Source organism: Grampus griseus (assembly GCF_964374135.1).
Source record: "Grampus griseus genome assembly, chromosome: 8".
NCBI classification, from domain to species: Eukaryota; Metazoa; Chordata; class Mammalia; order Artiodactyla; family Delphinidae; genus Grampus; species Grampus griseus.
In genome coordinates, this window is record NC_139002.1 from 86,534,393 (window position 1) to 86,561,040 (window position 26,648).

At 42.7% G+C, this 26,648-nt stretch overlaps 1 protein-coding gene across 1 annotated transcript in view; it reads left to right on the forward strand.

The window, feature by feature from the left end:
- Nucleotides 1-1,434: 1,434 nt before the first annotated feature.
- CAT (catalase) overlaps nucleotides 1,435-26,648 on the forward strand; it is a 37,007-nt gene continuing 11,793 nt past the window's right edge. The window contains exons 1-8 of the mRNA XM_082659688.1: nucleotides 1,435-1,567; nucleotides 14,794-14,965; nucleotides 16,022-16,132; nucleotides 17,104-17,234; nucleotides 17,697-17,801; nucleotides 18,401-18,526; nucleotides 24,140-24,331; nucleotides 24,787-24,939. Of these exons, the coding sequence (XP_082515814.1) occupies nucleotides 1,502-1,567; nucleotides 14,794-14,965; nucleotides 16,022-16,132; nucleotides 17,104-17,234; nucleotides 17,697-17,801; nucleotides 18,401-18,526; nucleotides 24,140-24,331; nucleotides 24,787-24,939 (1,056 nt within the window). The 5' untranslated portion in view covers nucleotides 1,435-1,501. The remainder of the gene's footprint in view (nucleotides 1,568-14,793; nucleotides 14,966-16,021; nucleotides 16,133-17,103; nucleotides 17,235-17,696; nucleotides 17,802-18,400; nucleotides 18,527-24,139; nucleotides 24,332-24,786; nucleotides 24,940-26,648) is intronic.

The window sequence follows — 26,648 nt, forward strand, 5'->3', positions numbered from 1 at the left end:
AAAAGAAAAGAGTGACAGCCTGTCTGGAATAAGGCAATCCCTGACCACACGAGGATGGGAAACAACTGAGGGAAGGGAAGATCTGAAGAATAAGTGTGATGCCCTATGAGTGGGAGGTTCACAGAGTGGAAGAAAAATCTATGATGTGGCCTCAGGATGAGAAGTTGTAGGAGTACAGATCTCTGTTGAGGTCTAGGAGTCCTATTTTTTCCCTAGCTTTATTATGCCAAGGCAATTGTCTCCAACTTTGTAGACAATCTCTCTAGCTGGGGACAAGCAAGTCCTCCTTTCACACTTCATCTAATTAAGCATCTTGACATGAGTAAAACACCAACTGAAGATATTTTCATAGAATAAGTCATAGAACTTGTTTGCATCTTTGAACTCTTGAGCAACTTTCTTCTGGAATATCACAAAATATATTCTGCTATTTCACTTATTAAAATGCACTGCTCGAACACCTCAAAAATCAGCCCCATTAACTTACTGAAGAGATTTTCTAAACTCTATGCCAGCATTTCTACTAATAAATAGTGGGTTTGAGCATCTTAGTTAACTTAGTTAATTATTCTACATCAGGAGCAAGCCAACCTCTTGATGCTTGTTTATACTGTCATGGTGGGGAGACTTCATTGATCTTTAATGTCTTTTTGTTGTGAAGATTAAGTGATAGAGTCTGGCAACCATCAGCAGTGGCTAGCACATAGTAGACACTCAAAAATGGGGAGCTTCTGAACCAAAAAGGGAGTCTAAAAGGTTGAATTTTCTTCCTATGTATTTTAGACTATTAAGATCATTTAGAACTTGCCAATATTTTGCTTTTCTGTGTTTTTTTAAAAAGGCACGTCTTTCTGTGCATAATCTGTAACAAAGAAGAAATAATGCAACATTTGAGAGTGTGACTACTGGTCATACTTAAATGCAGAATCAGTGTATGCATTTATTCCAAATTCCATCAATCCTTCAGTTGTAAACAATATTAACATTAGAACATGACAAAACTTCATTTTGCACAGATGAACTCAACCCAGAATTTCTTTTTTTTTTAAGAGCTGAGAGCATATTTACAGAGTTCAAAGCCGCACCCATTAGGACCTAAGCTTTCCCTCAACAAAACTGGCAGTCCACCAACCGCTGCGTCCCAGGGCAACCTGAAGGATGCTGATAAACCGAGGAGAGAGTCACGTCCCGGTACTCGGGGCCCCGGCCCTAGGTTCCTTAATCCCGAGGTGAGGGGGTCTGGGCCGCGGGTCTCTCCACCTTTACCAACCCCTCCCCAACCTCTCCTCAACTTCTCCCCTCCGAGTTCCAGCCCCGCCCCTATTTGGTTTCCAATCCCATCCCGCCTGGCGCTCGAGCGGCCAATCAGAAGGCGGTCCCTCCAAGGGGGGCGGGACAAGGGCTGGAGCTGAGGGGCGGAGTCTGAAGTAGCCAATTTTAGCCGCGGGGCTGGAGACGCGAGAGTAGAGGTACCCTGCAGCGTTTTGCAGCGCCAGACATAATGGCGGACAGCCGGGATCCAGCTAGCGACCAGATGAAGCTCTGGAAGGAGCAGCGAGCCGTGCAGGTACACCCTGCGCTCTCTGAGACGGCCTTACGGTCCGCGCAGAAAGCTAGGTGTCCGCGAGTAACCGCCCCTGCTTCTCCAGCGCGGCGGTTCGGTAGGGCTGTACCAAGATAACGGGCGGGTGTGTGTGTGTGTGTGTGTGTGTGTGTGTGTGTGTGTGTGTGTGTGTGTGTGTGTGTGTGTGTGTGTGTGTGTGTGTGTGTGTGTGTGTGTGTGTGTGTGTGTGTGTGTGTGTGTGTGTGTGTGTGTGTGTGTGTGTGTGTGTGCAGGATTTGTCGTGGGCCGCAGGTCGCGGGTGGTTGGCTTATAATTTTGCGCTTTTGCCAGCTGGGACAGAGGTCGCAGCTTGAGGCAGGAGTGAAGGCTCATGTGGAAAGAGGCAGAGAGCTGCAGCTGCAGGAAAGGAAGTGAGGGGGGAAGTCGGAACAGGCTCTAGCTTTGCCCTTGCTCAGTGACTACCAGCTTTCATATTTGTGGGGTACCAGGGGGACAGGAACCGTGTTTTATCATGTCGACGTCCGCAGCACCGTACACACAGCATTAAACAACTAAATAAAAAGATTTTTACACCCATGATTTCTTTTGCACTTAAAAACATCAAGTCTAGCATTTTAGAGCTAGAAGTGACCTTAGTGATAAATTAATGCGCTTATTTACACATATGCTTTGAGTGCCAGCATGTGCTAGGAACAGTGCTGGGTGAGTGGTACAAATTCCAATGAGGCCAGAATTGCACCACACAGAAGCTCCAAGTCCAGTCTGGGAGACAAGACAGATAAACAAATGATTACCATCCAACGTGGTGAGGGCGCTAATATAGGTTAATTGCGGAGTGTACAGGGAGTGACCAACTGGGCTGGCAGGCTTCCCAAAGCAGGTGACATCTGAACAAGTGCTTTAAAGATGAGTAGGATTTCAGCCCAGTGGTGGTGGGCCAGGCATTCCTGGCCTGTACCCTGGGGTGCAGAGCCTTGGAGGGCATCTCTGAGAAGGTTGGGTGGGATGAGAGCATTTATTATTTTTTTAAATAGATCTTTATTGGAGTATAATTGCTTCACAATACTGTGTTAGTTTCTGCACTTCTGTTTTGAGTCTTCTTTTGTCAAATTGGCCCAGAGAGTCTGAGGGACTTGCCCAGTTCCCATGGTGGCTGGTTAATGGCAGAGAGAGGACTAGAGTCATGTCTAGCGCTCTTTCTTAAAACCAGGTTAGTGTTAATGAACTAGTATTAATGCTGAGTTCCCATGGATTGCCTTATAGTTCCCTGTTTGTGAGAAGGCTGCCATTCTCTTCTAAGAGCCTGGAAAATTTATCATTTTGCTCCTTATATGCTACTAGGGTATTTAGTTTTTCATGAGTTCTTAGTCAAAGTGACCCAGAGAGACTTAGCATCTTATCAATCAAGGACAGGTGGCTAGTTAGTGGCAGGGTCAAGGTTAGAACTCAGCTTCTTGGAGCCAGGACTCTCTCCATACCCAGTGGCTGCTGCATCCTTGTTCACATGGAGGTTTTCATGAATACTTGGTGAACTGAAAAAAATATGGACAATGTAGTGAGTTTTTCATAAAACAAAATTTATTCTCTTTAAAGGACTCCCCTGAGACTAGCTTGCCTCTTCACTGTTTGGGAGAATCATTAACTGTTTTTAAGTCATTATGACCTCGCTGGTGATTTACCCTACCTGGTCACCCATGTGAGAAACAGCTGGCTTGCAAAGCACATCTATAATTTGGGTACTTTTAGTTGAAATACTGCTGTCTCCTCTGCCCATGCATCTCAGTGCACTGTTTACATTGTCCTGATTGGCAGTCACATTGATGTCTTGTTGTTTCTTACTTGAGCTGCTCTGAGTGAAAACTGCTTATTTCTTTGAGGTGACTCCCCCCACTGAATGGAATTTTGCATATGTCACATGGCCTTTGTAATTTTTCAGTGCTTTCTTTTGAAAATTTTCAAACATTCAGAAAAGTGGGAAGAACTGTGTAGTGTATGCCCATATATCCACCACATTTTTTTTTGCTGTATATTTTTTTATTACATGTTATTCCATCTGTCTGTCCCTTCATACATCTTTTAACCTGTTTTTTGGAGGTGCATTTCAGAATAAGTTGTAGACATCAGCAGACTTGACCCCTAAACAGTAAGCATGCAAATTAACAGAATTCAATGCTTATTTATGTTTTTAAGGCAAAATTTATATACAAGGAAATATACAAATATTAAGTGCACCATTCTCTGCTTTTTGATAAATATAAACACCTGTGCATCTGGTTCCTTTATTAAGGTACAGAAGATTCTCATTACCCTGGAATGTTCCCTCATGCTGTTTCCAGTCTTTTCCTGCAACCCCTGCAGTCTTGCCTCAGGCAACCATGTTGATTTTCTTTTTTAACCATCAATTTATGTACTTTTTGTGTAATGCTGCTTTCATTCAGCAAATATGTTTTAAGATTTAAAAAAATGTTTTAGAATTCATTCACGTCATGGCATGTATCCATGGTTCTTTTATTGCCGAGTAGTATTCCATTGTATGATTAGACCACCACATGTTTATCCGGTTGCTGGGCACCTGGGCTATTCCCAGTGTGTGGCTGTTATGAATAAAGGTTCTATAAAGAATCTTATATAAATCTTTTTGTACACATATGCTTTTATTTCTTTTAAAACATACCTATGAGTAGAATTGCTGGGTAAGTGAATAAGGTAATTGAATGTCGTGTGAGAAACTCGTAAGCCTTTTTCCAATGCAGTTGTACCATTTTACAGTTCCATCAACTGTTTGAGAGTTCCAGTTGCTCCACATCCTGCCATCTTTTGGTATTGTCATTCTTTTAATTTAAGCCGTTCTGGTGGGTAGGAAGTGGTATTTGCATTGCTCTGATGACCAGTGATGCTGAGCATCTTTTCATATGCTTATTTGACCATTGGTATATATTTCTTTGATGTATCTGTTCAAATCTTTTGTCCTTTAAAACATTGGATTGTTTGTCTTATTATCCTTAATTCATAGCCCATATTTTAAGTACAGTCATGTATGGGCCAGGTGCTGTATATATATATATATATATATATATATATATATGAATCACTTCGCTGTATACCTGAAACTAACACAATATTATAAATCAACTATATTTCAATAAAATTTTTTTTAAAAACCACAGTCAATGGAGTCCATCCAGACCTACTTTAAAAAAAGTGATTACTGATAACATTGGATTAATATCTACCGATAAAAAAAAAAGAACAAAATAAACTACCCACTAGGGACTTCCCTGGTGGCGCAGTGTTAAGAATCTGCCTGCCAGTGCAGGGAATACAGGTTCAAGCCCTGGTCTGGGAAGATCCCACATGTCACGGAACAACTAAACCCGTGTGCCACTGCTACTGAGCCTGCGCTCCAGAGCCCGCAAACCACAACTACTGAAGCCCGCACGCCTAGAGCCTGTGCTCCACAACAAGAGAAGCCACCACAACGAGAAGCCCGTGCACTGCAACGAAGAGTAGCCCCCGCTTGCCACAACTAGAGAAAGCCCGTGCGCAGCAAGGAAGACCCAACGAACCATAAATAAATAAATTAATTAATTAAACAAGAAAAAACACTACCCACTAGTTTTCTTCCCTGGAATCCTTGGAATAATTTTTTATTTTCTTCAGGCATTTGCTCCTCTTTCCCCCATGCAGTTCAAGGACAGGCAGTTCTTTGCTTGCCTGTGAGATCTTTTTTTATTTTATTTAATTTTATTTATTTTTTTATAGAGCAGGTTCTTATTAGTTATCTATTTTATACATATGGGTGTATATATGTCAATCCCAATCTCCCAATTCATCTCACCACACCCCCTCCACTTTCCCCCCTTGGTGTTCATACGTTTGTTCTCTACATCTGTGTCTCTGTTTCTACCTTGCAAACTGGTTCATCTGTACGATTATTCTAGATTCCACATATATGTGTTAATGTACGATATTTGTTTTTCTCTTTCTGACTTACTTCACTCTGTATGATGGTCTCTAGGTCCATCCACGTCTCTACAAATGACCCAGTTTCATTCCTTTCTGTGGCTGAGGAGTATTCCACTGTATATATGTACCACATCTTCTTTATCTATTCGTCTGTCAATGGGCATTTAGGTTGCTTCCATGACCTGGCTATTGTAAATAGTGCTGCAATGAACACTGGGGTGCATGTGTCTTTTTGAATTATGGTTTTCTCTGGATAGATGCCCAGTAGTGGGATTGCTGGGTCATATGATAATTCTATTTTTAGTTTTTTAAGGAACCTCCATACTGTTCTCCATAGTGGCTGTATCAATTTACATTCCCACCAACAGTGCAAGAAGGTTCCCTTTTCTCCACACCCTCTCCAGCATTTGTTGTTTCTAGATTTTCTGATGATGCCCATTCTAACTGGTGTGAGGTGATACCATTGCATCAATGCATTTTGATTTGCATTCCTCTAATAATTAGTGATGTTGAGCATCTTTTCATGTGCCTCTTGGCCATCTGTATGTCTTCTTTGGAGAAATGTCTATTTAGATCTTCTGCCCATTTTTTGATTGGGTTGTTTTTTTAATATTGAGCTTCATGAGCTGTTTATATATTTTGGAGATTAATCCTTTGCCCGTTCATTCTTTTGCAAATATTTTCTCCCATTCTGTGGGTTGTCTTTTCATCTTGTTTATGGTTTCCTTTGTTGTGCAAAAGCTTTTAAGTTTCATTAGGTCCTATTTGTTTATTTTTGTTTTTATTTCCATTACTCTAGGAGGCAAGTCAAAAAAGATCTTGCTGTGATTTATGTCAAAGAGTGTTCTTTCTGTGTTTTCCTCTAAGAGTTTTATAGTGTCCGGTCTTACATTTAGGGCTTTAATCCATTTTGAGTTTATTTTTGTGTATGGTGTTAGGGAGTGTTCTAATTTCTTTCATTTACATGCAGCTGTCCGGTTTTCCCAGCGCCACTGACGCCTGTGAGATCCTATTGTTCCTTGAGCAGTGAGTGTATTGTTGTCAGCCTAAGGCCGCATCCCATACCAGTTAGCACACTGCTGAGATGGCCTGTTGTCACTTCAGTGGTACTTTAGTATACTTTGTTTAGTACCAACAGGACCCATTTGGTTCTTGATGAAAAACACAGTTTGGTCTTTTCTTACATTTATTGGATTTCACTTTTTCCATTATGTATTACTTAGTATTTTACTGAATGGCAGTTCTCCAGGCAGATGGTATAGAATAACTTAGGCAATTAGTAAAGTAGAATGAAAACTCCTTCTCGCCTCTTGAGCTTAGAATGACCAACTGTTCTTGACTTATACTGAGACCCTTAGTGGCTTAACCATGATGAAGTCAACTTACAAAATGAAGTATATCCCAGTGATGAAGTGTCCACTTAGAGCCCAGAAAGCGTAGCTTTCAGCCTTTCAGGCAGTCAGAAAAATTTCCTAGTGTTGTCAGTTCACTGATTGTGTGCTAGAAAACCCCCTCAGTGTGATGTGGTATTGAGGTGAGTCACTCTCTGATGCTGAAAATGAAAAGCACATCAGACTTAATCCAGAGTTGAGGAGTAAGTGGCCTACATGGAAGTTAGGGTTTTCCACTTTTTCTAGTGACAGTAAGCCCTGTCTGGGCAGGAGCCAGCGTTCATCACCTGGTCTGTTGTATATTTTGAGTGCAGTGCTGAGTCTGCCTGCTCAGGGCTACCGCTCATGTATGATGCGGTCCCCTATTCCTCTCCCTTGCTTCAACTTCTCCCTCATTTCTCTTCTTAGACATTTCTCTTTGATTCTTCATGGAAAAACAAACAAACAAACCCAAAACTTTATATTGTGGAAAATTTCAAACCAGGACTGAATAGGGACGATAGTTTAGCGAACCTCCAAGTGCCTTGTCTCTCAGCTTCAATAATGAATTTCTATCCCACCAACTCCCCCCCCACCCCATTTTTGAAGCAAATAGCAGGCACTGTATCATTTTATCTGTGAATATTTTAGGATATATCTCCAAAAGATAAGACTTTTTTTTAATAATACTGTGGTCACATCTACAAAATGAACAGTAATACCTCACATCCTCACATTTCCAAGTAGCATGATCAGTTTCCCAGATTGTCTCTGTGCAGAAAAGAGTTTCCATGCAGGCCTGAGACTGCTGCCCTCAGAAAGGCCTCTTGGCAAGGTTAGCTGGCATCTGGACCTTGCCTTTCTGGAGGGTTCCCACCACCCTAACTGGTAAGAGTGGCTCCCAGTGCCTAAGCCATTTGTGCAAACAGTGTGGTTTATGCTGAACACCTGCTTTCCTTCCGGGAGTCAGAGGGTGTCTCTATGATCAGCCCCCAGTACAAACCCTGAGTGCCGAGTCTCTAACGAGCCTCCCTGTGAGACAGCGTTTCACGGGAGTTGCCACAGCTTGCTGGGGAAATTAGGCATGTCTTGCATGACTCTGGGAGAGGATTCTTGGAAGCTTGTGCTGGTTTCCTCTGGACTTCATTGTGCCTTTTCTCCTTGCTTGTTTTGCTTTGTACTTAAATGCTGTAATAAATAACGGCCTGAGTATGCCTAGATGCTAAGTTCTGTGAGTCCTAGGGAATCACTGAACCCGGGGTGGTCTTGGGGACCCCTGACACTGTCCGTCTCTCTTTTTTTAACACTTTGTTCAAAGTCAGATGCAAATAACGTGCACACACTACATTGGTTATGTCTCTTAAGTCCGTCTTTCTCCTCCCTAGGGTGGTTGTAAACGAAGTTTATGTGGCTTAAACTTTAAGGGGGTCAGGTGAGGGGTCAGGCTTTATAGTCAGACAGGGTTCAGATTGAGGCTTGACCACCGGCCAGGTTACTTCACCTCCCTCCTCTTTGGTTTCCCATATTGAAAATGGAATAATAATTCTCCTTACTTTGCAGTACTGCTGGGAGAATTCATGTATCTAAAACGTGTGTGTAGATGGATACATGTCAGTTACCCAGCCTGAAGAATGTGTGCAGGAGACGCTGGCTGTGTTGTTTTGAGAGGTGCTATAGCGTGTGGGTAAGATTTGGGTCCTCGAGCCAGTCTGCTTGGGTTCAGATTCTGCTTCTGTCCCATTCTAGGCGGGTGGCCTTGAGCAAGTTGTGTAACTTCTTGGTGCCTCAGTTTCCTCTTCTGTGTAATGGAGATTATTATAGTCCTTACCTCGGAGAGATGGATTAAATGTGATCACCGAGTAAAGAGTTTAGAACAGCGCCCGCAGAGCAAGCTGCTGTTTGTTGTTTTGAGGCTTGAGCGCGTCTAGTAGGTTAGGCCTCTCACGTACACGTTGCACACCTAAGCTGACAGAGAAGCAGGGAGTCGGTGGCATGAGAGGAATCCAGAATCACCTTTATTATCGGTAGAGGCTTGACTGGAGAACGTGGCTTAGGAGTTTTGGCCAAGGGGGCCTGCTGAGATGGCTCTCCTGAGCTGAATTTATTTACCCCTTGTGTTTAGGCAGCTCTGAAGATGACCAGAGGAGTGGCTGCTGCCTGCAGCCATTGGTTTCCAAAGGGGAGAGAGTGGAGCCCTGTGTAGGCCTGGGTCCCTTTCGCAAACTGCCCCATCAGGGGAAGTCTCCCCTCTTGTTTGGATCAGGACAGAGGCCTGGAGCACCAAGAAATCTGAGGACCAGGACTGTCTTTGGTTTTCTGTACACGGGTGTGTCATAGACAGTGATTTGCTCGAAATACTAGGTATATTCTGTATTGATCTCTGGGAAAATGAAGCTGTCGTTATGACTCTGTTGGGATTGAAAGTTGGGGATGGTTTGCATGACCACTGTTTTTCAATTTAAAAAAGGAAAACTAAGATGGGTAGCAAGTTCTTGGAACTTGTGTCAGCAGTGGGCACTAATCAATGGAAGCTAGGTTGATAAAATATTTCATCAGAGAAAGCCAACCTGACTCCTCCCAGGAAAATTTCTTCATCCGTGTCTTAGTTTGAGCCAAAAAATACAAACAACAAAGCCAAAGTGGAATTTTACTTTAACTTTGCGCAGGCTCAGCGGCCATGGCGCACGGGCCTAGCCACACGGCGGCATGTAGCATCTTCCTGGACCGGGGCACGAACCCGTGTCCCCTAAATCGGCAGGCGGACTCTCAACCACTGCGCCACCAGGGAAGCCCTTACTTTAACTTTGAGTCCTTCTTTCTAATCATGGTGCCAGTTTTTAGCCAGGCCAAAGTACTTCTTTGCCAATTTCTGCAGCAGTTTTTATAAGAAGTTTGTCTGAAGGTGATTGATCAGAATATGAAGTTATAAGTTCAAATATTTCTCTTTTAGTTTTTGGAGGGGAGGTGCAGGGAGAGGCATAGACTATTGTTGTATCCTCCTCCTTTTTAGAAATAATCCTTCTTGGCCATTTCATATTGGTCCATAGTTTAATTCATTCCCATGTTGGATCCACAGCATTGGTTGTGCACTTGTTGCTAACCGAGCACTGTGGCAGGTGTCAGGGCTATAGATGCAAAAGGAGTGTGCTGTCTAGAGAGGAAAAACTGTGAAGTACACAGACAATTATAATATTTATTCTGTGGGGCACAAGAAGTTGCCCTTGGCCCAGCTCATGGGGTGGCATGGGCGGGGCAGGAAGAGCGGTCCAGGAGAAGCATGTATGAATGTCATGAGGAATTGGCAGCCAGAAAGATGTAAACACATTAACAGGTACTGATGCTGCTTTTCTAGAGAGGGAGCTCTTAGAATTGTCCAGCAACAGAAAAGCTCTTCTGTCTTAAAAAAATTCTAGTTGTAAAGTGACCTTGCACTGAGTTAAAAAACAAACAAACAAAAAACCCCCAATAATCAGCAAGTAGGCAGGTACATCTTTGCCCTTCCATACTTGTTATATGTTGCAGGTAAACGTGCGCTGCCACGTTGAAATCTGTGTAAAGTTACTTAAATTCTCTGAGCATGTGGCATCACCCATTAAATGGGAGTAATGACATTTATCTCACTGGGTTCTTGGGAGGCTTGAATGAAGGTAGCTAGGATAAGGCCTTGTGTATGGCAGGTGCTTGAGAAATGGTAGTTACAGAGGGAAATGAGGAATATATACAGAACATATGCAGTTCTGTCAACTGCATTGATTCTGTGTTTGTCCTTTCTAATTAGCTTTGGACCAGCAGTAACCACACTCCATCATATTCCTAGAGAAAGCCCAGAGCTTGCGTCATGGAATATTGTTTCTTTTGTTTGATGCGTGTGAAAAACAGGGGCGCAGGCTACAGGACATGGTTGTATTATGGTTTTCCTGGCACTCACTGCCCTCAGGAGCCCTCTGTCCACCCTCCTCCAAGACTGCAGACCCATAGCATTGTGTGTGCAGGACACAGAGATGCTTCTTGCCAGCCTCTGTGGTCTGTGGCGACGGGGAGGACAGGGACCCTGGCTGGTGAATGAGTGAGTGTTGAGATGAGTCGCCTGAGGGGCCCTTGCTCTAAATCCACATGCCCCGCTCCCCTGCCGCTGCCCCCCTCACCATCCAGCCTGCAGAGGGGTCCACCTTGGGACTGTTGAACTTCTAATGTGACCCAGGTATGCTGTGGCTGCTTTTTGTGTCCTTGACCTGCAGACAAGCTCTGAGTTATTTTTCCCTCCAGCCCTTTCTCTCCCAGCCTCTGGCTGAAATCTGCCTCGCTGTTGCTCTTATCGTCGCTGCCAGATGGTTGCTCCCTTTGCTGTTTGTAGACTTTTCATTTTTTCTCTTCTTCTCTCCCTTATCCACCCCCCCCCCCCGCCCCGCCCCGTCACCTCTGCCCTTCTCAGCTTGTGCAGGGAGTGGCTTCATCGGACTGTACTCGTATAAGCAGGTATCATCTTCCAAGTTTTGTCATTCCAGGACATTTTTGTCGTTGCTTGCAGCCCTGGAGGGCTGATTTTCACCGCTTTCTGCTTCAAGTTCAGAATTATTCTAAATGCTTGAGACTCCTGGAAGTTTGGCTCAAACGAAAATAAAAACAAATTGTGTCTACACTGGGGCTGATCACAATGCTCGCTGCATGGAGCTAGCTTTTTTTCAGAAATGAGTTTTAAAAATTTGCTTTCGAGGTCCGTTTCCCAGCTCCACCCTCACTTTCAGTAAAGCGTCATTGCGTTAACTCTCTCCATCTCAGCGAACATACTGAGTCCTTCTTCTCCTCTAGTAAATACTCTTATCTGTGCTTGAAGTCAGTTTTTCTTATCTGATGTTGCCCTAAACATCCCCTGAAGTCGGGGATCTTTTCCTCCCTAGTCTTTGCCCACTGGCCTCCCTTCTGTCTTGCTGACCATGTTGAAGCTTTCCCTGCCACACTTGTTTTAAAGGCAAATTACATATCCATTAGCATGTGTGAGGAAAGGTGTTAAAAGTGAGAACAATTGATCTATTAGACCAGGGAATAAGAAGAGATGACAAATGCTGCATTTGTAACTTACAAACCCAGGTTTCATTTCTCCAGGGGCTGGGTGTTGTGGAGGAGATTCCTGCGTTGGGGGGAGGGAGGCTCAGTGGTGGCAACGTTCCAGCATTGCCAAGCGAAGATTCCATGATTCAGTGTCACCAGGCGAAACCATCTCATTCTTTAGTTCTTCACTCGTTCATTCGCTCATCCGGCTTACTCTGCATCTGCCTCCTTTGGGCATGGTTTTTATTCTTGACTTTATCACACTGACCTGGTCATGAGGAAGGGTCTTGTGGTGTGGTCTCATTGGTTTCTCAGCAGCAACTCCTTCCTGTATTAGGGATGCAGAAAAGTAAATGACACTCTGACCTGTTTACATTTCCTTTTACCAAGCTTGGTATTCTCCCTCATACTCTTCTCCTTTATGGGACGTTCCACCCCCCTCTGCCATTTTTAGGTTTCCTTTAGTTCCTTGATTATATGATGAAAAGAACATGTAAAGGGTGGACAGACTTAGTTTACTCAGACTTTTTACAATTTTAATTGTAGACCATCCAAAAGCTTTAGGTTAGTGGTGGTTAATCCTGGCCTCACTTAGGAATCACCTGGAGAGCTCGAAAAAATAGCAGTGATGCCCGGGCCTCACCTAGACTAATTATATCAGTAATTTCTAGGGGGAATGGCCAGGCATCCGAGTGCTTTAAAAAGTTCCAGGTGGGCTTCCCTGGTGGCACAGTGGTTAAGAATCTGCCTGCCAATGCAGAGGACACAGGTTCGAGCCCTTGTCTGGGAAGATCCCACATGCCGCGGAGCAACTAAGACCGTGTGCCACAACTACTGAGCCCACGTGCCACAACTACTGAAGCCTGCGTGCCTAGAGCCCGTGCTCCGCAGCAAGAGAAGCCACTGCAGTGAGAAGCCCGCGCACTGCAACGAAGAGTAGCCCCCGCTCGCCCCAACTAGAGAAGGCCTGCACATAGCAACGAAGACCCAACACAGCCAAAAATAAATAAAATAAAATAAATTAAAAAACAAAAACTTAAAGTTCCCAGGTGATTCCAGTGACAGCCAAGGTTGAAAAATCAAGATTTTAGGTTTAAACTAAAGGTGAAGTTGTGCAATTTCACTCTTTCTTTTTCTGATTCATTTTCTAGTTTAGATTTTAAACAAGTATACAGTGTCACACTTATTAGCGCATGTGTGTCTTCAAAAGAGGGTGGTGTGATTGGGTGGTAACCACAGACTGGACACGTAAACTTTCATATAGTTTGGAAGGGTTTGTTGCCGGATGGGTAGGGGATAGGGCGAGAGAGTCTAGATGGATACCTACACATCTGTCATGGTTTCTAGAAAAATAAAGCCAGAAATGCTTTGTTTCTGGTATCAGGTCACTTTCTCATGGCCAGTACAGCAGTAACATGTATTTGCCTGGTGTGTGGCCTTATCTTGTGTACATTCAGTTCTCTTAATCCATGTGTTAACCCTGGGAAGTAGTTATTTTTTGTCCATTTTTCAGATGAAAAATAACCTCAGAAATACTAAGTAACTTGCTAGTAGCCACACATCTGGTAATTGGCAGGGCTGGGAGTTGGACCCACCCAGTTGGAGGTGGCTTAGCTCTGCATCTCCCCTGATTTCCTAGTGACCAGGGGAGGTCATGGGAGAGGCAGTTGGCTGTAGTCAAAAGCAGAGTGTGACCACAGCTGGGAGCTGCCCAGGATCATGTGAGGCTTAAAAGTGCTGTCCTCACTCTAGAGAAGGGACAGCTGGGAGGCTTCTGATGTAACGGAAATGGGAGAATTGGGTGGATGAAAACTAATTCTTTATTACCGTAAAACAGCCTATCTCATCTCAGAGACATTTGGCATCTTCAGAAAATTAATACTATAGAGACTTCCCTGGTGGCGCAGTGGTTAAGGATCCGCCTGCCAGTGCAGGGTACACGGGTTCGAGCCCTGGTCCGGGAAGATCCCACTTGCTGCGGAGCAACTAAGCCCGTGCACCACAACTACTGAGCCTGCGCTCTAGAGCCCGTGAGCCACAACTACTGAGCCCATGCGCCACAACTAGTGAAGCCTGTGCGCCTAGAGCCCGTGCTCCGCAGCAAGAGACGCCACCGCAATGAGAGGTCTGCACACCACAAGGAAGAGTAGCCCCTGCTCGCCGCAACTAGAGAAAGCCTGCGCACAGCAACGAAGACCCAATGCAGCCAAAAATAAATAAATAAAATAAATTAATAAAAGAAGTTTAAAAGAAAATGAGTACTATAATCCATCTTACCAATAATTGTTTATTATCAGTGACAACAAAAGCCACTGACTTTTTTTTTTTTTTGGAATTGAAAAGAGATGTTGCAAATAGCTGGTACACACTGCTTGAGAGAAATGAATGCATTGTACAGGCTGACCCGCCTTGACCTCTGCAGCAGTCAGGAAGAGTTTATAAGATTGAGGAAAGCATTTACAGGCATAGCTTCTGTGGGGACCATCGTCTCACTATTAGTTTGGACGTTCCACGTTCAGCACATATGATCTGTTTGGGAGGATCCGTATCTGGGGTTTCCTGTGTGGAGCCCGGCGGCTGTAGCTGGAGCAGGGGTGGAGCAAGCTGGCGAGTTATTTAGCCATCTTCCTGCTGCTCAGAGCAGATTTCTTAGGATTTCTGTGACCTGACTATAAATTTCAGGCAATTGTATTTCAAAAGTATTTCAGTACTTTTGACACAGGAAATGTAAAGAGTTTGGGTAGAAGGTATAAAAAATGCAAAACGATGTGCCCTGTGATAGCAGAAATTAAGTGTGTGATTGTACTGACTCTCTTGCACTCTTCTCCTCTCATGTTCACTTAGAAACCTGATGTCTTGACCACCGGAGCGGGTAATCCAATAGGAGACAAACTCAATATTCTTACAGCAGGGCCCCGTGGGCCCCTTCTTGTTCAGGATGTGGTTTTCACTGATGAAATGGCTCACTTTGACCGGGAGAGAATTCCTGAGAGAGTCGTGCACGCCAAAGGAGCAGGTGAGAACTGTGTTCATTTGTTGTAAAAGGACTGTTTCATAACACCTGGGTTAAAAATTACTTCTCAAAGTATCAGAGCTCCTTTAATAGAAGTGCCAAATCTCCATTCCAGGGGGAAGGGAAAAAATGTCTGTCAATAGAGGAGTCAATAATTAAATGATGGTTATTTCCCTGGATTTCACATTATATATAAAATATTTTTTACTGAAAATAAAAGTAATCTTCCTTTTAGTCCATCTTGCAGTTTAGTGAAGAAGTAAAAATGTGGAAATACCGACACAGACATACTGTAATTATAATTAGATTTAGATGGTGCACTTAACTGGATAAACACTGGAATAAACTGGGCAAAATCGATGATGGTTGTGTTAGTGTGGTGGGTTTGTGGTGATTTTTCCTTTTTGTTGAAAACTTTTGTAAAGCTTTTATCTTGCTTTTATTAGAGAAACAAAAGATGGGGGTGGTGTTTAAAAGAAAGCTAAAAACTCAATAGGAAAAACAAAGCTTGATAGAAAGGAAGAAGTTGTTTTGTTTTAGCTGCTTACTTGGACTCCCAGTTAGGATTTCCTAATTTCTTTATTTGCTCTTCCATCTTCTCCAGCTTTTTTTGCGTGTCTTTTCCCTCATGATTTTGATATGCTGTTCATTTTGTTGTTTGGCTCTGTGGCGACCTTTGTACGTGCTCAATCCTTCTCTCCCTGTGTTTTCTCCTCCTCTCCACCCTGTTCTTTCTCTCCTAGGTCCTGCCTCTACTTCAGGGGCCTCTCAGGCCCTGTGTCCTTGTGGCAACCTTGGCTCGTTCCTTCTGATCCCACCCATCTCCTCCTCCTCTTTGGCTCCAGCTGTGTAGCACTCAGCTTAGCACTAAGTGACCTAGGACTTTGCATTTTGCTCTCATCATTTTGTGTTTGGTTGTCTCCCCTTCTCCCATCATCTTGGAAGCTCCCAGAAGGCCAGTGCTAAGCCACCAGTTTCTCTCTCATGCAGATGCCTATTGAGGGCCTGATGGCCTGAGTGACGGTCTTGTGATGAGGATTTCTGTGTCTTTTTCCTTAGGGGCTTTTGGCTACTTTGAGGTCACGCATGACATTACCAGATACTCCAAGGCGAAGGTGTTTGAGCACATTGGAAAGAGGACGCCCATTGCAGTTCGCTTCTCCACTGTTGGTAAGTTGGTCTGTTTGCATTGCTGGTGTTGCTTAACTCAACCGTGTATCTTATGTGGGGCATTTATAACTTAATTTCAAGAAAAAACTTACCAGACAATAGAAAACAAGCACTTCTTCAAATGATAGCAAGGTTTTACAGTAGAAAAAATATTTTAAGACATGTAGAAAGTTACTTATAATTCTGTTTGTTGAGGTCTTAGGAAATCATACTTATGCAGAGGCCGCCTCTGCAATTCTGTGACATTTGGAAAGAATTTTTCCTACAAGTTGTTGCATGAAGTGGGAATCTTACTCAGTAGCCATGATAACAGTTGCCCTTTATTGAGAATTAACTCTATGCCATCCATGGTTGGTGCTTTACTGACATTGTTTATAGTCTGTAGATGTCCTTTGCAAGGTGGGGTTCTTTCTATTTCAGAGAGAGTAAGTGATTTTCCTCATGTTACAGAGCTAGTAAGAGTTAGAGATATCAAACTGCATCTCAACACACCACAATGCCTGATTAATTCTGTTTCTGCATGAATTTGTGCATTTTTAAAATACTGTGGAATGCAAAAGTAAATGAAATTAAGAATAAGAATTTATGTTTTGACTCATTTTCTTAGTATTAACCTCATAATTTTGACACTCACTTATTCTCTTTGTTCACTACCTTAATCTTCATAATTATTCTCTTCCCTTAATTTAAATTACTTGTTTGAACAAAGCTATCTTTTTATGTTAAGTAGATAATCTTTTCAGCTGTTGTTACATACACTCTCTCATTTCTCTCAGTTAATTCTTTTGTTTACTTTTTAGTCTGAGATAGCTGGTGGGTAGTAGAAATAATAACCCAGGCACTTAAATACCTAATTTACTTCTAGAAAATGAATTGGAAAGGATAGATCCCAGTGTTTCTTTATGACTTTAGGCTTCTTGGATGCCAAGTACTCTTGTGGAGGCTTCCTTTTTCTCGTTTGAATCTTCTAGCTGGAGAATCGGGCTCAGCTGACACAGTTCGTGACCCTCGAGGGTTTGCAGTGAAATTTTACACGGAGGATGGAAATTGGGATCTTGTTGGAAATAACACCCCCATTTTCTTCATCAGGGATGCCATATTGGTAGGTGATGAAGTATTTTGCACTCCGCAGATATTTGTTGATTTAAATTGATTTCAAATACTCTGTATAGATTGGCATTTGAGGAAGAGCCCTGGGAAAAGCAGAAAGAAGAGAATTTGGTTTGGCTAGATTGCCTTTTTAAAAATTTTTCCTGTATTTAATATCTTTTTATAAGGTCAAATAACAACAGTTATCATTGGTCTTAGTTTGGCATTTCGGGCTTCACTGATGTTATGGGAATAGTCCAGTTTTCCTTGCAGAGCTTGGAAGATGAATAAAAAGAGGCAATTTGCCCTAGAAACATGTAGAGGGCAAATTTCATTTTAGGGTTTTGCAGCTTAAAATTCTAGGATTACATTGTTCAAAATTATAATCTGTAAACCTAGCGTTAAGCAAGGTATAAGATACCATAATTCCTGTAAACTTAATTTTTGGATTTTTTTTCTCTCTTTTTCCATTTAGTTTCCATCCTTTATCCACAGCCAAAAGAGAAACCCTCAAACGCACCTAAAGGATCCTGACATGGTCTGGGACTTTTGGAGCCTGCGTCCTGAGTCTCTGCATCAGGTGGGAACACCTGTTTTTTCACTATGTTATATCACCTGATACGGAACTCTTAATTATGCCTCATACGTTTTTCTCCAGTTTGGGCCATTTTATCAGAATTGGTTTTTGACTTTCTTTTTGGGAGGCTTCCTCGGATTTCTTGATCCTTGAAGAGTTTTATAATGATTGATTTTCTTAATCTTTCCCCATTCCTAGACCTTACATGATTCTAGAATCATTATCAATTGATATTTAGCAATATTAGGGATTAAAGTTTCTAGTAGGGAGTAAAGTTCTTTGTATTAGGGAAATGAGGGGAAAGTAATACCAAACAAATTTTCTATTAAATTAAAATTTGAATAGCAAGTTAGTCTAGTTTTCAGATTTTTTTTACGTTTCTTTATAGAATTTTGAGCCATGAGGTTAATGATTTATATATCATTCTGCTTTAAAGTTCTTCTGTTTGTCATCTTTTACAAATGGTAACCTTTCCTGTGGGCACTTGGCTAGTATGTTCCATGTCATTAGGAGATTCTTATGGAAACTTAGGAATGTCTTAAAAATACAAGATGTTTTGATTTAAACTGAAAAATTTTACACTTTACTTTTCTGTTCCTTAGGTTTCCTTCCTGTTCAGCGACCGAGGGATCCCAGACGGACACAGGCACATGAATGGTTATGGATCGCACACTTTCAAACTGGTTGATGCGCATGGGAAGGCTGTTTACTGCAAATTCCATTATAAGGTACATGTTGCCTTTGGGCAGGGTGGTGGAAGGCTCCCACCCCCCACGTATCCTTACTTCTTCTGAGGATTGGGCAAGAATCAAGGCCTCCCCCACGTTAGCCATACCTCTACCCTCAAGGATGACAAGTATTGATCTGGTTGAGTAGGACCATGACTGTTGTGTTGACCACAGCTTGAGTGAATAGACTCACGCTGCCCAATTAGAAGAACTGTGTGTAGTCTCTCTTTGGTCTCTTCATGTGGCTGGAGGGTAATAGCTCACAGCTACTGTCAGCAATCAAGCTTTCTTCTTCTGGACCCTGGGAGCTCTGCCATAAATATTTGGGAAAGTGCTCGTTTTGTGCTTGCTCTCTGGTTTAATATTTTTGGTGCCGGCAGGTGCACGTTGATATTATTTTCTCTCTGGAGAAGGAAGATCTAAGGTTTTAGATCAACGGTAAAGAGAGAAGGCTTCCCTGGTGGCGCAGTGGTTAAGAATCCGCCTGCCAATGCAGGGGACACAGGTTCAAGCCCTGGCCCGGGAAGATCCTACATGCTGCGGAGCAACTAAGCCCGTGCGCCACAACTACTGAGCCTACGTGCCACAACTACTGAAGCCTGTGCGCCTAGAGCCCGTGCTCCGCCACAAGAGAAGCCACGACAATGAGAAGCCCGCGCGCCCCGACGAAGAGTAGCCCCCGCTCACCGCAGCTAGAGAAAGCCTGCTCACAGCAATGAAGACCCAACGCAGCCAAAAATAAATAAATTTATTTAAAAAAAAAAAAAAAGAGATAATACAGGTCTCCAAGCTAGGTAAAAGGAAATTCCTACCTGGTTTAGCCTAGAATTCTTTGTTGGAGTTTAGAGTCAAGTGTTAGCAAACAGTAAAGTGTTATATTGCTTTGCCTTTCCTAGCCCTGAGTACATTGTTCTGAGCATATATGGTTTTGGGGTTCAGGAGGGGATTAAGACAGAATTGGGGCATTTCTATCTGTAATACCAATCTCACTCTCCTTTTCAACATCTGATGCTATCTTTCCAAAAACATTTCTCCTAACTTTTTAATTCATCCATCCATTTTTTTAAATAGAACTTTATTTTTTGATATAATTTTTTTTCTAATTTATTTTACTTTTGGCTGTGTTGGGTCTTCATTGCTGCGCATGCTTTCTCTAGTTGCGGCGAGCAGGGGCTACTCTTCCTTGCGGTGCGTGGGCTTCTCATTGCGGTGGCTTCTCTTGTTGCGGAGCACGGGCTCTAGGCACACAGGCTTCAGTAGTTGTGGCTTGCAGGCTCTAGAGCGCAGGCTCAGTAGTTGTGGCACACAACTTAGTTGCTCCGTGGCACGTGGGATCTTCCCGGACCAGGGATCTAACCCATGTCCCCTGCATTGGCAGGCAGGTTCTTAACCACTGCACCACCAGGGGAAGTCCCATCCATCCATTTTTAAGGATTTATTGAGGATATATCATGAACAAGGCACAACGAAAAATCAGTTACAAATGTCAGAAAACAAAAATTCTGCTTTTTTCTTTCATAATTGAGATTTTATTGGTTGTTTTGAGGATCAGTACACAGACATTTCAATTTGTACACAGTTTTTAACATATGTACAAAAAAATCTACAAAAATCATGTAGTTGTGATTCTTTTCTAAACAAAATCACAACTACACAGAGTCACTTATTTCAGTGACTTTCCAGCTTAAAATTTGGAGGCAAATTTTCCTTAACGGAATATCAAGTACCAATATCTTCCAACGTTGATGTGCTGTTACATCATAAGTCCCACTAATTCACGATTTAATATCATATATACACTATGTACTCGAATTTTCAATTGTTTATAGCATGTTAATGAAGTTACTAGGAAAACTGGACTACCACGACCAAAGATGTAGCAGAGTGCATAAAATTCTGACCAGGAGAGCCAAGATCAAGGAGTGGTTTGCTTTAGGAAACAATTCTACCAAAAACAACATGGGAAGAGACGTAATTTAAAGTGTTCAAGACGTTTAAATGCACAACTGACTCCAAATTGCCATTTGGTATGCTTTGTATTATAGGATATAAAAGCTATCCCCATTTATGGAATGTTAAGCTGACACCTGAGACAATCAATGACTCCCATATTCAATATCCCACTATTTTCTGGTTGTACCAAAAAATAAACAACCAGCAAATGATTTCACCTCTTAAAAAAAGCATTTACACTAAAAAAATGGGATGAGGTGGGATTTCCTCCTTCTTAAAACTGTTTCTAAAGCTACTAAAAAACTTGGATTTACAAAATAGTTGATAAAAATATTCCTCTGGATTGTACAAGAAGGGAGACAGGGACCACTGATAGGACCGGGTGTGTGATATTAATCAGTCTTGGCTTCTTTCTCTCCTGCTTCATCAGAGGCTGGGCTCTCCTCGTTTTTAGTTTCTCCGTCTCCTGCAGGTAAATCATCTTTAGTCTCTTGGTTAGCCACTTTGGCCTGTTTTCCCTTTGCTTCCCTTTTGCCTTTTTTATTTTTTTAATTTATTTTTAATTTTTTTGTGGTACGCGGCCCTCTCACTGTTGTGGCCTCTCCCGTTGCGGAGCACAGGCTCCAGACGCGCAGGCTCAGCGGCCATGGCTCACGGGCCCAGCCGCTCCGCGGCACGTGGGATCTTCCCGACCAGGGCACGAACCCATGTCCTCTGCATCGGCAGGCGGACTCTCAACCACTGCGCCACCAGGGAAACCCCTCTTTTGCCTTTTGTTTGCACTTTTTGTCTGAAGATTTATCCTTTCCTGCTGGCTTTTTGGGCTTCATATCCACTTTTGCAGGAGCGGGTTTAGCTGACAGCCTTGCAGATCTCCTCTTGGGCTCCTCATTCCCTGACCCCTCTGCAGAACTGACCTTCCTCTTGGGCATCATGGCAGCAGTGGGGGGTTGGAGGGGTGTGCTGGCCTGCCTGGCTGCTGCTTTCCTCCCGCCCCAAATTTGTTTTTTTCATGTGCTTTCATACAATCAGATCAGATCAGTTACTTTGGGGGAAGTTTTTGAGAATCTTTTAATTAACTGAGGTGTTTTAAAGGGTTCTCTTAGTATGATCTTGGCATTGGTTAGAATAAGTAATATTGCCAGAGAACTCTAGAAGGTTATTAAAAATCCTCTGGTTGCCTAAGAACTTGTTTCCAAATACTACTGCTAAAATAAGCAGAGACAGAAGTGGACGCATGACAAATATAGGCTCCCCCTTAATGATATCCCAAAGACCTATTTTCTTCTGTCCTGTTTTAATTGTTATCTGAACAACTTATGTGGGTATATCAAACAGGAAAACTGTCACCTGTCTTTATACTTATGACTCGGATCTATAATCTTTGGCAAGGAACGGTTGCAGGAAACAGTTGACCCATTGGCTTGTAATTGCCAAAAGGAGCAGCACAGTGTCACTTAGAGCAGAACTAAATGATTGTATCTCAGACAGCTAGCATGTTGTGGCTTTGTAGTTAAAACAATCTGAACTCAAATCTTCCCTCTTCTAGATAACTGTGACTTGGTATATTATTAAAAGTTCTCTGGGGGGCTTCCCCGGTGGCGCAGTGGTTGAGAGTCTGCCTGCCGATGCAGGGGACATGGGTTCGAGCCCTGGCCTGGGAGGATCTCACATGCCGCAGAGCAACTGGGCCCATGAGCCGCAACTACTGAGCCTGCGCGTCTGGCGCCCGTGCTCCGCAACAAGAGAGGCCACGATAGTGAGAGGCCCGCGCACCGCGATGAAGAGTGGCCCCTGCTCGCCGCAACTAGAGAAAGCCCTCGCACAGAAACGAAGACCCAACACAGCCAAAAATAAATAAATAAATTTATTAAAAAAAAAAAGTTCTCTGAGCTCCAGTTCTGCCACAGTAAAGTTGGGTAATAGTCCCAGCTGTCAGTGGTCCTGGAAAGATTGGATTCCTTATGGGTCTGTTCAGCAGAGGACTCTGAGGTAGCATGAGATCTACATAGATTCATCAATCTGGATTATTCTGACCTAAGATTATTCTTTTCTAAACCCAGGGGATTCAGTTAAAATCAGAAAGGTATTGAAATATTATTGCACAGTTTACCATATTAGCTGGGTGATCTGCAGATGGTGACTTCCATTTTCTAATCCTGAAGATCTAATAGTAAGAAGAGTTTAAACCTTCCCACTGGCTAGAAAGAGTTGGGATTTCTGTGGTAGAAATAGACCAGCCTTCCAGAGTTGACTTGCTAAAGAAATATTTCCATGGTGCCTGACTTGTTGGGGATCTTTCAGAATAAGACACCGGTGGGAACTGTTGAAGAGCAGGATGGGATGATAATAGGAGCGCTTGTGAAAGTGACTTAACTTCTTTGGATCTTAATGGCTTGTTTAGAAGGTCAGAAAACTGATGTTGGTTGCTCATACTCAGAGAACTGCTTTAGAGCGGCTGTACTGAAGTTCTTTTCAGCTCTACAAACTGTGACTCTGTGATTTCTTAAAAAAAAGAAAAAAGGAAGACAGTTGGGGTGGAGGGATACTAGCTCAGCACAATCTCAGTAACTGACTTGAGCTATTATAAAACAGGGAATTTAAAAAATTACTTCATGCAAAAAAAAAGAGAAAGTCCTTTAATTTCATTAATCATTTGCTTATTTTTAAGATATATTTTGGACTTCCCTGGTGGCGCAGTGGTTAAGAATCTGCCTGCCAGTGCAGGGGACACAGGTTCGATCCCTGGTTCGGGAAGATCCCACATGCCGCAGAGCAACTAAGCCCCTGCGCCACAACTACTGAGCCTGTGCTCTAGAGCCTGTGCGCCACAACTGCTGAGCCCATGTGCCACAGCTACTGAAGCCTGCGTGCCCTAGAGCCTGTGAGCCACAACTACTGAACCCGCATGCTGCAACTACTGAAGCCTGGGCACCTAAAGCCTATGCTCCGCAACAAGAAAAGCCACTGCAACGAGAAGCCTGCGCACCGCAACAAAGAGTAGCCCCTGCTCGACGCAACTAGAGAAAGCCTGCGTGCAGGAACGAAGACCCAACACAGACAAAAAAAAAAAAAAATTATATTTTAATTTTTTTTTCTGATCTGAAAATAGCATGAGTATAAAAATTCAAATAATAGCCGCTCTGGAAAACAGTTTTGAAATTCCTCAATTTAAACATAGAATTACCATATGACCCAACAGTTCCATTTTAAGATATGTCCTCAAAGAAATCCACTGAATTGGACTCTTTAAAATGGTTAAAAGATAAATTTTGTTATGTATATTTTATAGCAAAAATTGTTTTAGCTTGTCTGAAGACAGTAATGTAGCATTCTCTATGAGTGAAAAATTGAAAATAAACTGTGTCAACAATTTTAAAAATTCAAATAATATAGAATACATAAAGGGAAAGAAAGACTAATTTTAAATATAAAATGTGTAGACAGATTCCCTGGACATTGAGAAGAATCAGGATAATCAAGTAGAATTTCTTAGTGATAAATTCATACTTGTATCAGTTTTGAACAGTAGGATTACTGTTACGAGGAAAATCCAGTCTTTGGTTGGTGTTACTCATAATCCTTCAATGAATTATTGATTAAAGTTTGATAACTTTGCTAATAAGTTTCAGTTTGAGCTTCTTTTCTTTCATTCTGTAGACTGACCAGGGCATCAAAAACCTTTCTGTTGAAGATGCAGCAAGACTTGCCCAGGAAGATCCTGACTATGGCCTCCGGGATCTTTTTAATGCCATTGCCACAGGCAACTACCCCTCCTGGACTTTTTACATCCAGGTCATGACATTTAAACAGGCAGAAACTTTCCCATTTAATCCATTTGATATTACCAAGGTGAGTCAGTTAACAACTAAACTGTTTTCTTTTTTAAGTGTCTTTGCAACTAATTAAAAAAAATTGTGGTCAAGCATTCGTAAGTTGTATACAAAACACAGTGGTACCACTTAAGAGTTTCCTGGCCTGTGCATGAGGGCTCACCAGCATTTCCCTTCCAGTTCCTGTTTGATGAGTTTACTAAGTTCATCTGGGTGGCCTGATATATTGTTATTAGCAGGGAACAAATTTTGATGAGCTGATGTACTTTTGCCCAGGGAAAGACTCAATGTTTACTGTTGTGAAAGTTTTAACCAATGCACTCACCTTAAGTTCTTATCATTTTGTTGGATTCAAAAATGTTATTTTCACTTATCATCATTGGCTTCATTGTATTTGAAAGCTGATATTTTTATGGGTACTTTAATTTCCTTCTGTTGGTTGTCTGGTAATTGTGAATATGGCATTATTTTTAGGTTTGGCCTCACAATGACTACCCTCTTATCCCAGTTGGTAAACTGGTCTTAAACCGGAATCCAGTTAATTACTTTGCTGAGGTTGAACAGTTGGCTTTTGACCCAAGCAACATGCCGCCTGGCATTGAACCCAGCCCTGACAAAATGCTTCAGGTAAACCTGGTGGATTGAGAGGTTCTGAGGCGGGAGTGTGTGTGCGCATGCACACGTGCGCGCGCAGAGTGTAATTTGGCATGACCTTTATATGAAGGATTAACTAGAACATCACTTAAACTTTTGTCTGGGTCCTTAGTTCCTGTGGGACTGACTGAAACATCCTTAAATGAGCATTACAGTGTAAAACAAATTTCATTGTAGGTCCCTCAATATGGTAAGACTTTGACATTTAGGCTCTTAATTTAAAAGAAGTTATAGTAGAAATACCTTAGGTATTTGTGGGGTAAAATATTCTTTTTCAATTTGTAATCAGTGGGATGGAGGACTGTCACTAATTGATTGTAACACTTGGTCAGCATAACTTTATTCATTTCCTCTTCTATGGTGATGCTTGAATTTTGCCACATGTAGAAAGAGACCCAGAGATGATTTTTTTTTTTTTTTTTTTTTTTGCGGTACGCGGACCTCTCACTGCTGTGGCCTCTCCTGTTGCGGAGCACAGGCTCCGGACGCGCAGGCTCAGTGGCCATGGCTCACGGGCCCAGCTGCTCCACGGCATGTGGGATCTTCCCGGACCGGGGCACGAACCCGTGTCCCCTGCGTTGGCAGGCGGAGTCTCAACCACTGCGCCACCAGGGAAGCCCCCCAGAGATGATTTTTACAAACTCAATTTATGTTTCCATTGATTAAAGCCAGTGAGTTAATGTAACCATTTGTTTTGGTAATGTTCCTAGGCGTTCAGTACTTTTTCACCACTCACCAGTATGCTTTTTCAGGAGTACAAAGAGAGAAAAACTCTTATTTGGATCAGAAATTAATAGGAAAATAACTGGCTTAATAATTATTGAGTAAATCAATCTTTCATGTTCTTGGACTGACCATGATACAAAGTTTAAAGACCACAGTGACTGACAGCTGTTTTCTTATGTAAGTGTCTGATTCCAGTTCAGGTGTCACTCTCTATGGAGGCAAGCTGTTTCCTTTGTTTTTTAACTAATAACTTTTTGCTTTGACATTGGGAACATTTGAACCTTTTATAGAAAGTAAGTTTATGTTAGTTTTTAGTTTACTATAAATTGAATACCTATCTATTGATAGACTGTCCTGGCTGCTAAAATAGGAGGCCATACAATAGGGAAGGACTGTTGTACTTACTTAGCCATTTGGTGACCAGTGAGGAATTGTCCAAGCTATTTTGAGTAGGTATGTAATAGAATCCGCATGGGACCTTAGGAGGAGTCTTTCGGCAGGAATATGTAGGATGTCGTTGGAGGAGGGATTGGAAGTGGAGAGCCTGTTCGGAGGGCTTGGAAATTACCCTGATGAGAACTAATGCATGTTCAGGTGGTAGTGGTTGTACAGTAACGAACAGTGTTCTCAGTTGCCTTTCAACCAGGTCAGATTATTAACTTTTAAAACTTTGGGATCCAAAGTGTAAGCCAGACCATGGTGAAAAGCAGGCAGTAGTATAATAGCAAGTCACAGAGACTGTCCCCTGAGTACCTGGTGATGCAGGTGCAGCCGTTCTTCACTCCCACACTCTGCAGTTTGCTGGGAGAGGAGAAGTTGGCCTGACTGATTGAGTGGGAGAGCTTTGCTCTGCTTTCTCACCCCGGCCCAGCAAGGAGCTTGGGCACAGGGCCTTGGGTAAGGCCTGCATTCAAGCTGGGGTCAGGGTATGGCCTTGCTGTGCCCATTTCGCAGCC